Raw genomic sequence first — 14,334 nt, forward strand, 5'->3', positions numbered from 1 at the left:
AACAGACAAACACATCAAAAAATGGGCAGAATATATGAACAGACACTTCTCCAATGAAGACATACAAATGGCTATCAGACACACGAAAAAATGGCCATCATCATTAGCCCTCAGGGAGATTCAAATTAAAACCACTTTGAGATATCACCTTACACCAGTTAGAATGGCCAAAATTAACAAAACAGGAAACAACATGTGTTGGAGAGGATGTGGAGAAAGGGGAACCCTCTTACACTGTTGGTGGGAATGCAAGTTGGTGCAGCCTCTTTGGAGAACAGTGTGGAGATTCCTCAAGAAATTAAAAATAGAGCTTCCCTACGACCCTGCAATTGCACTCCTGGGTATTTACCCCAAAGATACAGATGTCGTGAAAAGAAGGGCCATCTGTACCCCAATGTTTATAGCAGCAATGGCCACAGTCGCCAAACTATGGAAAGAACCAAGATGCCCTTCAACGGATGAATGGATAAGGAAGATGTGGTCCATATACACTATGGAGTATTATGCCTCCATCAGAAAGGATGAATACCCAACTTTTGTAGCAACATGGACGGGACTGGAAGAGATTATGGTGAGTGAAATAAGTCAAGCAGAGAGAGTCAATTATCATATGGTTTCACTTATTTGTGGAGCATAACAAATAGCATGGAGGACAAGGGGCGTTAGAGAGGAGTAGGGAATTTGGGTAAATTGGAAGGGGAGGTGAACCATGAGAGACTATGGACTCTGAAAAACAGTCTGAGGGGTTTGAAATGGCAGGGGGGGGAGGTTGGGGTACCAGGTGGTGGGTATTATAGAGGGCACAGCTTGCATGGAGCACTGGGTGTGGTGAAAAAATAATGAATACTGTTTTTCTGAAAATAAATAAATTGGAAAAAAAAAATATATATATAATATTCAACATAAATAAATATCTATATAATAAATATCTATATAATAAATAAATATCTATATATTTATATTATAATATAATGATATAATATATAAATAATATAATATATAATATTATAATATAATAATATTATATCTATATAATATTCAACATATACATAGTTCATTCACCTTCTTTTAATTGCTGGACATTTGGGCCATCCCTGATTTTTTTTTTTCTCACTAAACTTTTGTTTTAATGGGTCTCAAAATTCTGTGACAGATTTTTGGTCAAGTTGTTTCCATTAAAAAGTACTGATTTTAGAAACTAATAACTTAAAACTGCCACACACACACACACAAAAATGGTCCACCAAACTTTCTCCTTTCCTTCTGAAGGTTTTCCGATGCATTGTTATCATTAACCAGTCTTTTTACTATTAAACTTAAATGGCCAATTGACACAAACAGTTCTGAGACCGTTCTTCCACCACTGATTAAGACTGGGGTGGTAGGTATTGGGGATAATATTCATTTAGGCTTCTGAGCTTTCTCGGCAGACTTGGTGACCTTGCCAGCCCCAGCTGCCTTCTTGTCCACGGCTTTGATGACCCACAGCAACCGTCTGTCTCATGTCACGAACAGCAAAACGGCCCAGAGGAGGAGAGCCAGAGAAGCTCTCAACACACATAGGCTTTCCAGGAACCATATCAACAATGGCAGTGTCGCCAGATTTCAAAAACTTGGGACCATCTTCCAGCTTTTTTCCAGAATGATGATCTAGCTTCTCCTTCAGCTCAGCAAACTTGCAAGCAATGTGAGCTGTATGACAATAGCAATTGTAAACAGTACTAGAATAAGCCCTTAGCATATAAATCTTGGACTGATTCCCAAATAGAAGAATGGATGTTTTCTATTATTTCATGCATCTTCTTTTCTTGAAATTAAGACCCTTCCCCACCACCAACACTATATTATTCCAGAAGCTCTCCTTCTGCCTCATTTCTAAACCACTGAGTTAAGTTACTATCATATATGTCTAGACCCTAGGTTTGAAGAACGCCAGGGGAAAAGTTGGAGATATGGAAATTCTGAATTCCTCAGCAATTTACTTATGAATGAAGTGATTCTGGCATGTTACCTGGGGTCTTCAGTTCATGTTTTCTCACCTGGAAAATGGGACACTAAGAGCACCTCCCTCAAAAGTTAAGGTGAGGATTAAATCAAATATAACATGTGATAAAGGCTTTGTAAACCATCACGTCTTCTAGCAAACATCAGTTGCTGTTCCCTTTAGTAGTAAAAGAGAAAAAAGAGATAAAAGAGAAAAACTAGTTTTCTGCTCATTGGCTCTTTTGGTAAATCTAAATCATTTTTTTAAATGTTGTTTTTTTTAAAAAGTTAGCAAAACCTAGGGAGAAATAACAGCTGTCCACAAAGAACACTTCCCAAGTCTACCAAGCGTTCATGTCATCCTGGAGGTTTTGAAAGGTTTTGCTTTCATGCGGAATTAACAAACCTAAATGCCTCCAACCACAAGCATGCCAGAGACCTAGTGAACCCAACCCCATGGGGTAACAGTGTAGGACAGCCCAGTAACCTGAGGCTTTTCCCTCCAACCTGGGGCAGGCTACAACTTTCAGACCAAATGATTGGCTCAAGTTCCTTCCTAAGGGATATTTAATGCTGAAGGAAGATGTTGCTAAGACACCTGCCAGCAGAGAAAGGAGAAGTGAGGAGAGACAGTTGGTCTCACCCCCCAGGAAAAAAATGTGATCTTGCCTCTATCAGTGCAGAAAAGATTCAGGACAGACAGAGAGGTGAGAAGCTGGGGACGTACACACTGTCAGGTTTGCGAAGAGGTAACTAGGCTAAAAAGAAGTGTTCCAGGCAGACATCACATTGTAGTGGAATAAGAAATAAGGAAAAGGGTCATTTTGTGATCCAATCATAGGCAAGTATTAGAATTTCAGGAGTGAACCCAGAAATCTCAGGGGTGTTGACAATGACACTTGAAGACAAGCATGCAGGTAATGGGAGCCTTGTGGGAAAGAGTCAGCAGTATCTAGGTGAGAAGCAACAAGCAAATGGGAAACCAGTAACAAATGGGAAAGGTGAAGACTCTGTAAAACAGGAGGCAAATGGGAAATGTGACATGCCCAGAAAAATCCTCACGATGTACAGCTGGCAGGAGATCCAGAGACACAATCAGGAGGCTGATCAGTGGCTGGTGATCAATCGCAAGGTCTACGATGTTACTGACTGGGCCAAGAGGCATCCAGGTGGGCACCGGGTCCTCAACCACTATGCTGGCGAAGATGCCACGGTAAGGAACCCAGAGCTCTGCCCTCTCTCTTCCAGCTAATGGGTGACTGAGACTTGGCTCTCTTCCCAAAATTATTTTGAGTGTGTGCTCAAACTCCACAATTGCTCATCTCCTCCCAAACCAATTTTACAGGATTCCTATCCAGCAAGAACCTGAAAGCACATTAAGCCTCGAGGTTTAACTCTTACTTGGGGATGAGCTCAGATGTTGACAGTGGATATTGTTTGTGTATTTTGGATTTTGTTCTGCTCTTGGTGTGTGTGTGTGTGTGTGTGTGTGTGTGTGTGTAGTGGGTGTAGACATTTTTTTTTCAGCATAACAGTATCATTATTTTTTCACCACACCCAGTGCTCTTGGTGTTTTGTTTTGATTTGAATTAAAGCCACTGTCTATTTTGCTTTGTTTTTTGAGAATAGTTGATACAGTGTTAAAATTAGTTTCAGGTGTACAGCATAGTGGTTCAACAACTCTATATATTATCCTATGTTCACCAGAAGTGTGGCTACCATCTGTCATTGCCTTTTAAGAAGATAGTAACAAATGGGTGAGTAAAATCTAGGGAAAAAAATATCTGTGCCCAAGGAGAAATTTCTCAGACTCTTATAAATGAAGTGTGTAAAAGACAGCTAGTGATTCATCTGATAGGTATAAAATGTTAATAACAATAATGCAAACCTACAATTAAGGATGGTGCTTTTCTAGTTCAAGTCCCAGAATCAGCTCAGATGATCTGTTGCCAAAGATATGGGCTTTCTACCACCTTAGAAATAAATCACTGATAAATTCACTCAGCTTGAGATAGCTGGGCTGATAAATATGTAACTTGCTGATGATGTTTATCTCCCAGAAATTAGGAAAACTCCATGATTCTGCATTCAATTCTAGCCAACAAGGAGGAACTGAGTAGTAAAAAAAAAGAAAAAAGAAACCATCAGAGAACTTCAGGGGAAAATATCCATGCCATCTAAGGATTCATATCTTAAGAATGAAAATCCTGAACATGGTCAACCGTGTACCTTAGATGTAAGGTAAATAAGTCCAAAAATATTCAGAGAAAAGGTTCTTCCAAAGGAAGATGTCTTGAGAAGAATGGGAGGTTCTGAAAGAATTCTGACAAATGTAATGTTCCATAGCTACTCAGAATTCAGGGATCCTGAACTTTGGAAGTGATTGTGTGAACATGGGGAAGTTATTGCAATTCTCTCAGCCTCTACTTCATGATTTGTGAAACAGGAATGACCTTACCTATCTGACAGGTTTATGGCAAATTGGACTAATGTTTACAAAGTGCTTATCACAATGCCAGATACTTAATAAAGTTTCATTAAATTGTACCTATTATTATTTATCTCACTATTATTATTTATCTCATTTATTATTAATAATAAATATTATTATTTATCTCACTGGCTAGGCTACTCCTAGCCTCAGAGGTGTAATTATTATTTCTTGTTTAGCACCAGGTTAGAAATCTGGTTGTATTTGATGTCACATGATTGGGGAAAGATGGAACCCATGGTGGGGAAGGATCATGCTCCCTAGTGAAGGAGAGCAAAATGTATATAGGACCTGCAGTCAGATGTTTACTCTACCACTTAAGAAGTGTTTGCAGGTTGTACCCTGAAAGGCAACTGTGGACCAAAGAAAGTATGGTCTCTCTGTGTGCTGGCCCTGGACCCAAAGGTGCCCAGAGGGGGACACCTTTCTTTTATTTACATGGAAACTCTTCTCCAAGATTCCATCCTCCTCACAAAAGGTGACTAATGATAGCCTTTCCCATAGAATGATTAATTCATTCCTTCATGTAGCCAGCCATTCTAAAACCTTTGTTAAGGGTCCAGCCTAATGAGTATGAGTACAGACTTAGGAACGAAACAGGCCTGGCTTGTATCTGAGTTCTCACTGAGAATGCCTTGAGGGGAGACTGCAGAAGCTCTTGGAGCTTCAGCTCCTTTACCTAGAAAGTGAGGATAATAATACCTTCATGTTAGCCTTGTGAAATTCAACAGTGCCTGTGGTGTTTGGCACAGATTAAACACTAAAAAAAATGACAGTTCCTGGGCTTTTTTATTACTTTATTCTGAAATGGGTTGTAATCTTCTCCAAAGAACAAACAAGACAAATAAGTCCATAAAACGAAGTGGGTACATCAGCTCCTATTACTCCATGTACAACTTAACTTACTGTTTTTGAACTATGTGATCTAAAACTAATGACACGCTGAGACACCTGGGTGGTACATGTTGTTGAGTGTCTGACTCTCGGTTTCGGCTCAGGTTATAATCTCAGGATCATGGGATCCAGCCCCATGTTGGGCTCCATACTCAGCAAGGAGTCTGCTTAGGACTCTCTCTTCCTCTCCCTCTGCCCTTCCCCACCCTCCAAAATGCATAAATAAATCTTCTTAAAAAATAATAATGACATGATGCTAATAATTACAGTCTAGGCCTAGTCTTCTTACCAGAGAAGAGCTTACAGGAAAAGTCCAAGTAGGATTGATTATATAATTAAGTATATATTTATATGATGGGCTGCTTTTGCAATTATTGAAATGAGGTTTACAAAGCATTGGAGGACATGACATGAAACCCTACTTGGTCACAAATTTTATGTAAGGCAACAGTAGGGAAGGAACAAATGCAATATTGTGGTGCATGCACATCAGCAACATGTCCAGAACAAACAAAGCAGGTTAATTTCCTCCTTATCTCTGGAGGCCACACTCTTTTTTTTAAGATTTTAATTATTTATTTGACAGAGAGAGATCACAAGTAGGCAGAGAGGCAGGCAGGGAGAGAGGAGGAAGCAGGCTCCCTGCTGAGCAGAGAGCCCATTGCAGGGCTCGATCCCAGGACCTGGGGATCATGACCTCAGCTGGGAGACAGAGGCTTAACCCACTGAGCCACCCAGGTGCCCCTGGACAGCCACACTCTTAAGAAGGACGCTGAGAAACTCGAGTGCTTTCTTGTGTGGGTCAAAGGTCAATTTGACAGAGAAGGGATGACAAAAACTTAGAGGAAATATAGAAAAGTCCATTTCATCTATTTAGAGGACTACCATGTGGAAGACAGGAGCGTTGTGTGCAACTCCAAAAGGGTGGTATGGAGCCAAGAGAGGTGAGGCTAGGGTAGGAGATGGAGAGGATGTGCACAGAAGTGGAATGAAAATAGGATTCACATCAGGACTAAATACCCAGCCAGAATGGACATCCCAGCTTAGCCACTTCCTCTGCTTAGCACAATATTGGCACATAGTATATGCTCAATTAGCATCAGTGACTATCATGACATGAGGAGGAGAGGTTGGAGAGGAAAGGTAGAGAAAGAGAAAAGAGAAAGAGGAGGAAAGGAAGGGGTCTTAGAGTGCTGAGCCATGTCTTCCTCTTCTTCTTCTTCCATTACACATAGTGACGCTGCCCTAGCACGTCATCCCTCCCCACCCCCAGCCACCACAAAAGCAGCCAGGATTTCTAAGCTGTTGATGAAAAGAAAGTAATAATCAGTAATCATAGTTGCATCTTCTCTGATAGGGGGGCAATCTTGAGAAAGAACAAATCTAGAGGCATCACACTCCCTGATTTCAATACATACCACAAAGCTATAATAATAAAAACTGTATGGTATTGGCATAAAAAACAGACACATCGATCAATGAAACAAAATAGAGAACCCAGAAATAAACTCACACATACATGGACAATTAATTTATGACAAATGATCCAAGAATATGGGAAAGGACAGTCTCTTCAATAAAATGGTATTAGAATAACTGGACATGGACAGCTACATGCCACTGAAGGAAACTGAACTACTATCTTGCATCATACACTAGAATTAAAAATAGATTAAAGACTTAAGCACAAGGCCTGAATCACCAAGGAAATGAAATCAAAACCACAGTAAAGGATCACCTCACACTTGTTAGAATGGTTATTATCAAAACCCAAGAAATAGCAAGAGTTGATGAAGATGTGAAGAGAAAGGAACTCTTGTACTCTATTGATGGGAAAGTAATTTGTGCAGCTGCTATAGAAACCAGCATGTAAGCTCCTCAAAAAGTTAAAAATAGAACTACCCCATGATCCAGAAGTTCCATTTGTGGATATTTGTCTGAAGAAAACAAAAACACTAACTCAAAAAGCTATTTGCTCCCCTAAGCTCATAACAATATTATATACAATAGCAAAGACATAGGAACAACTTAAGTGTCCACCAACAGTTGAATAGATAAATAAAAAGTGATAGATAGATAGATAGATAGATGATAGATTAGTCAGCCATTAAAAAAGAATGAAACAATTATCATATGGTTTCACTTATTTGTGGAGCATAACAAATAGCATGGAGGACATGGGGAGTTAGAAAGGAGAAGGGAGTTGAGGGAAATTGGAAGGGGAGGTGAACCATGAGAGACTATGGACTCTGAAAAACAATCTGAGGGTTTTGAAGTGGCGGGGGGGTGGGAGGTTGGGGGAACCAGGTGGTGGGTATTAGAGAGGGCACGGCTTGCATGGAGCACTGGGTGTGGTGCAAAAAACAATGAATACTGTTACACTGAAAAGAAATTAAAAAAAAAAAAAGAATGAAATCTTTCCATTTGCAACATCATGGATGGACCCAGAAGACATTTTACTAAGTGAAATACATCAGACAGAGAAGGACACATACCATATGATCTCACCTATATGTGGAATCCAAAAAAGAAAAAAAAAATCAAGCTCATAGATACAGAAAGCTGACTGGTGGTTACCAGAGGTGGGAAGTATGGGATGGGAGAAAAGTGTGAAAGGGTTCAAAAGTACAAACTTCCAGTTACAATAAATAAATAATGGGATGTAATGTATAGCATGCTGACTATAGTTAATGATACTATATTGTATATTTGAAAATTGTTGAGATTAAATCTTTAAAGTTATCAAGAAAAAAATTGGGAGAACTATGTAAGGTGACAGAAGTTAACTAGACGTATTGTGGTGATCATTTTGCAATGCAAACAAATATCAAATCATTCTATTGCATACCTATAACTAATACAATGATGTATATCAAGTATATGTCAATTTAAAAAAATACGAAGACCATTAAAGAAGGAACAAAATACACAGTTTCATTACACTATAATTTGAAAAGCTATAGGAATTATGGGAGCCCAGGGGAGATCATAAATAACTTCCCTGAGTGAGTTAGAAGAGGCACTATAATCTGAATCTGGAAAGGTAAAGAGTTTTTTGAGAGAGAAAATGGAGGAAGGCAGTCAAGGCAAGGAACCAACATGAAAAGCTTCTGAACAACAGAGAGGCATGGAGTGTTTACTGAATGGGGAAAGGTCTGGTGGATAAGAAGGGGGGTAGGGTTATGGACATTGGGAGGGTGTGTGCTATAGTGAATGCTGTGAAGTGTGTAAACCTGGTGATTCACAGACCTGTACCCTTGGGGATAAAAATATATTATATGTTTATAAAAAATAAAAATAAAAATTAAGAAGCAAAAAAAAAAAAAAGTCAAGAAGCCTCTAGTTCAAATCCCAGCTCTACTATTTATCAATTTATTGTGGCATTGTGGACAAGATATTTCTCTTCTCTGAGATTTGGTGTCTTTACATAAGACAAGAGGGAGCCTCATAGAACAAAGGTGTTGATTATGATTTGGCCCATAGGATACCCTGTACATAGGACACATTCAACAGTTGTTGGCACTACCTCCTCTCCCCTTTTTATCCCTTCTTCCTCAGCAGGATTATATTGTTACCCCTATATCTTTTAGCAGGATTATACTTGCCCAATAGTGTTAATAATATAGACTATTTTTATAGGTCTTTCAAAAGAGGATTTCACAACTTATATAATATCCAGCCTCTATTAGGAAAGTCTTTTTTTTTTTTTTAGATTTTATTTATTTGACAGAGATTACAAGTAGACAAAGGCAGGCAGAGAGAGAGGAAGGGAAGCAGGCTCCCTTCTGAGCAGACAGCCTGATGCAGGGCTCCATCCCAGGACCCTGGAATCATGACCTGAGTCAAAGGCAGAGGCTCTCACCCACTGAGCCACCCAGGCGCCCCTAGGAAAGTCTTTTAAATTGAATCATCTAAGACTACCTAAATTCCTGGGTTTTACTGCTCATCAGTACAGTGAAAAGACTTCCACATAGCACGACAATGCCTATTATTCTGGAAAAGTCTGTATGTTTTCAGGATCTCTTGTCACAATACTACCTGCAAATCTTGCTGGGAGTCAGAAAAAAAAACAAAAAACAAACAAAAAAAACAATAAACCCAGAAGAACAGTATTGTCAGCACATTGTTCAAGGACTCTGCATGACTGCTCAAGGTAATATGAAATTTCAACAGCTTACCTTTCTTCCGCACTCTTACCTTGATCCATCAGAATGTTTTCCATCCTAATGTGCTCTTACACAACAAGTAGGATATGATTTTTCACTATGGACAGTCCTAAAATACTTTAATCACCTTCTTAATCATTGAATGGCTCTCTTCCTGGTTTGGGGAACTAAGTTTTAGACTTGTAGAATATAACAGTTAAGAAACACACTTAAAATCATACAGTGTAGCCTTTCCCAAGGGGGTCAGAGGAAGCATAGAGAAGCAGAATGGACAGTTGAGCCTGGTTCTAGCAAATACAAAGCCCTTTTTACATCATTGTATCTAGAGACCCTTAGGTGACGGAAGTCTAAAGAGTTGATATTGTACCCCTCTAATTAATGTTATTCATTATATAAACACCTTCTAAGTAGGCTTGTATGTAGTTCATAGATGTATCTAAAGTTGCTTTATACTTTGAAAATGGAGGGCTCATTATATTCACTAAAATAACTGAGAGCTCGTACTACATTAGGCATTGGAATATATGAAGAAAATCTACGAATTGCTGTATTGAAGAGAAGGTGGGTAGTAAGTTCTTAGAACTAGAAGTATACATACAAGAAAGATGGCTGAGGGGCACCTGGGTGGCTCAGTGGGTTAAGCCTCTGCTTTTGGCTCAGGTCATGATCTCAGGTCATGATCCCTGAGATCCCTCGACCCTGAGATCCCTCAACCCTGGGATCGAGCCCCGCATCGCATCGGGCTCTCTGCTCAGCAGGGAGCCTGCTTCCTCCTCTCTCTCTCTGCCTGCCTCTTTGCCTACTTACAATCTCTGTCAAATAAATAAATTAAAATCTTTAAAAAAAAAAGTTGGCTGATATGTATTGAGGATTTACTATATGCCAACTGGATTCTAGTTGATTCACTTAATCCCTACAATAACTTTATAAATTGTTTGGCTATGATCATCACCCTTATAGTAGAGAAAATGGAAGTACAAACAGGTAACGGGACTTGTCCACAATTACACAGATAGTAAATAGAAACCAGAATTTAGAAGTAGGAATGCTGCTCCAGGGTCCACTTTCTTAGTGAATACTATGGAACACCAGCGCTTCAGAGTCATATGTAAGACTTCCATGTATTCAAGTTACAATCTTGGTAATATTTCCTCATTTTTAATCACTCCTGTCCCCAAAGCCACACTAGCAGAAAGTCTAGCATCTAGCTCTTGGAAAATTCTCCTTCCCCAAAAACTGCTTAAATCCCTGGGGTGGAAGAGAACATTTCTTACTTCCAAATATAAGCAGGATAGAGGAACCACCACTGTTTCTCATAACCTCTACGAAGTGCTACTTAACATGGAGCTGAGGTGGGGGGGGGCGGGGAAACACACCGTTGGTCACCTCTCTTCTATGCCTGGCTGTCATAATCCTTTGCAGAGACTGTCTTAGAATTTTTTAGAAAAAGTGACAAGACCCCTTCAGTGTCAAACTGTGCCAAGAGTGTAATACTTTAGATGACACAGACCTCAGAGCTGTGCTCCCATGCTCTCTTGTGCACTTGTCCTACACTACCATTGCCAACTTTAAACTGTCCTTGTTTAGAAATAATGTAATTCAAAGGCTTCAGTCTTCTTGGCTTTGACCAAGAACCAAGAGGGAGATTTGATGGGAGATGGGATTTTTATCTGCGCCCCAGACAGTGTGAGCAAATTTCACCAAGCCTGATATTGGGCTTTAAGGAGTCACCATGGCTCATTAACTCAAGCTGATTACTTCTTCTGGTGCTCAACAAAATAGTGATCTCTTTCAATGCTCAGGAATGTCCTGGCAGTATTGGGCTTGGCCAGTGAAGCAGTGTGCTAAGTAGGTGGGTCTCTAGCAATAGGCTTTCATAGAGGATTTCCAAGAGTAATTTTGATTTTCCAACTTGAAATATCCACCTGGAGATAGAAGAAATCCTCCATAATAGAGTCTACTGATTCCCAAGATGGGTGCGGGATGAGGTAAGGAAGGGAAATATTCTGCAGGTAAGTGTGTATCCCTTAAGCATCCAACAGTTCTCTCTGATTTACAGGATGTCTTCAGAGCCATGCACCTGAAGCTTGACATTGTAAAATTGTACCTTGAGCCACTGCTTATCGGAGAGCTTGCCCCAGAAGAGCCCAGCCAGGAAAGAAACAAAAATGTGAGTGAGGTGTTGGGACCCAGGCGCATATGGAGGGATGGAGATAAGATCCAGTTGACTTTTTCTTCCTATATCCAAGAACTGATCATTTTCTGTGAGACACCAGCCATTATGCCTGGGTGAGCCTGCCGTACCATGAATGAGTAGATTCTTCATATTTCAAAACAATGTTATCCTCCTTAGACCCTCAAACTCTTAAACTTCTGTGTGAGAATAGAATGAAATTTTTGGTCCTGCACCAAACAATAATTCCACGTCTCTAAGTACCTGCTTCGTCCCAGGCAATGTACACATACAATTTTTTTCAGTGGTTTCAGCTTATAGCTGTTAGATGTGTGTATCTGTGTTTCCTGCTAAAGTAAATTCCATGAGAGCAGGAAATATGTGTATTTTGCTTATCCCTCTGTCCTCAAGCACCCACCTGCCCAGGATCAGACATGTAATAGAGACTTCTAAATTGCTATTGAATGAAAGATATGGGTATATCATAACAGCAGCACCTTTTTAATTTGGTGAAATTATAGTCCAGGGAGAATAAATTACTTTCTGGAAGTCCCACAGTTGGTGGGTCAAAGAACTGGGACTCCAAGTCTCTTCTTTCTGGTCCCAGCCCTTAGGTATTCCCAAAGAAAGGTGCCACTCTTTCTTTCTCTAATACTTTGGCTATCTGAGTGCTGTCTTCCAAAAGACAGGGTCTCTGTAAGATCAAACATTCCCTCGGATGATTTTACATAAAGCTTACAGAGATTTTAACTAACATCGAGCATTTGTTTTTCTTTTTTTTTTTTTTCAGCAAGTTTTGTTAAAACCTGTTTACGTTCAGTTTAATTGTTAAGAAATAATTTTTACTGAGTGCTGAATAAGCATTATATTTCTGCTTGAAGAAATGAGGACACAAACTTGCCAAGAAGAGGACACACAACAGGTTTGGGGCAAACCTCAGATGAACACTTATGCTTACCCCTCAGGTCCACATGCATCCCACACGGCTATGTGTCAGGAGGCACAGCCCTGCATTTGGCAGCAAGGGCTCTGAGGCTGCACACTGGTACTCACAGCCCAGCCCTACCATAGGTTTTATGGGTTCAGACCAGTTACCAAACCTCTTCATGACTCAGTTTCTCTCTTTCTCTCTCAAGCAGCAACAGTAGTAGCACCAGCTTCCTTCCATAATTGGGGGATTATGGAAAGAGTTAGAGGCATTTCGAGTTAGCACAGTGTCTGGAATGTAGTAAATACTTCATACATTTAATATACTATCATTATCATGAACTCAGTGGTGACACTAGCAATTGACAAACCTCCTAGATATGTCCCCACCATTTAGAGCAGGAGTCTCTTGGTTTAAAAAGAGAAAGTGATGAAAAGCTTAATTGTTTTTCCTAAAATTTTCTAAAAGGAAAAGAAAGTCCACTAATGGTTGAGAGCTGTAAGACAATCATTCATTATCTAAAAGTGTATTGGTCTCTGCAGGGAAAGGTCTGCTCTAAATTGTCTTTAGTACATCTACATGGATACACAGATATACATATTCATGTGTGTGTGTAAAATAACACATATATACTCAGATACATGCATATAGACAATTAGTTTGAGTACAGCACTTGTGTCAGGTAGCATAGGTTGAAGTCCTGTATCTGTCGCTGACTTGATGATGATTTCCGAGCAGTTGCTCTACTAGGCTTGCTGACCCACTACTCGGCAAAATAAATGGGTTGGAAAAGATGACCAGGATGGAAGGCAGTCGAAGAGATGGCCTCTTAAGGTTATCCATGGTTACCAGAATTCCAAAGTTGATGGCGGCTTGAAAGATAAATGCAGGCAGCAGATCTTCTAAAAGTTCCATCAGTGAATTTTGAAGTGAAAATGCTTGCTTCTAGAATTTTGTTCATGGCTCTTTCTTTTGATGCTGCAAATGTTTCTCTCTTCATGTATCTGAATAATCCTGCTCTCTTCCTTATACCCTGGTCACTGTGTCAACTGCCCCAATTTCAAACCCATTAATCATTAAGCTAAGAGATATCTATTCCCAGCCCTCACACTGATTCTCCAGTCTGACCGGCAAGCTGGCAAACCAAAACTAGCCTTGTGCATACACACACATGCGTGTATACCTCTTACACAGACAGAGGACCAAGGCCCCCACACATGGCAGCAGATACATACTAACGTCACTAGAGATCCTGCCTTGTTTCTGGGGCTCCATCAAGCAGCTCACATGAAAGTCATCCTTTGAGCTACACTAAGTGAACGGTATTTTTCTGCTCAACATCTTTAATGAAAGAGCCCTTCACACATACTAAACTGCTGATGACATAGAAAATGTTGTGTAAACTGTACCCCTAAGTATGGGGTACCCATATAGACAATGTTATCAGAGATCAATTAACATCTGAAATAATACTGATGGTTTAAAAGGCAACCATTAGGAGTCCCTGGGTGGCTCAGTCAGTTAAGCATCTGCCTTCAGTTCAGGTCATGATCCCAGAGCCCCTGGTTTGGGATTGACCCCCATACTGGGCTCCCTGCTCAGCAGGGAATCTGCTTCTCCCTCTCCCTCATGCACTCTCTCTCTCTATGTCCTAAATAAATAAATAAAAATCTTAAAGAAAAATAAATAAATAAATAAG

General features: G+C 40.0%; 1 protein-coding gene across 1 annotated transcript in view; it reads left to right on the top strand.

Moving 5' to 3' along the window:
* The first annotated feature begins 2,589 nt into the window (after window positions 1-2,589).
* LOC122912930 (fatty acid desaturase 2-like protein FADS2B) overlaps window positions 2,590-14,334 on the top strand; it is a 38,079-nt gene continuing 26,334 nt past the window's right edge. The window contains exons 1-2 of the mRNA XM_044259329.1: window positions 2,590-3,196; window positions 11,594-11,704. Of these exons, the coding sequence (XP_044115264.1) occupies window positions 2,876-3,196; window positions 11,594-11,704 (432 nt within the window). The 5' untranslated portion in view covers window positions 2,590-2,875. The remainder of the gene's footprint in view (window positions 3,197-11,593; window positions 11,705-14,334) is intronic.

This window comes from Neovison vison, chromosome 7 (genome assembly GCF_020171115.1).
Source record: "Neovison vison isolate M4711 chromosome 7, ASM_NN_V1, whole genome shotgun sequence".
NCBI classification, from domain to species: Eukaryota; Metazoa; Chordata; class Mammalia; order Carnivora; family Mustelidae; genus Neogale; species Neogale vison.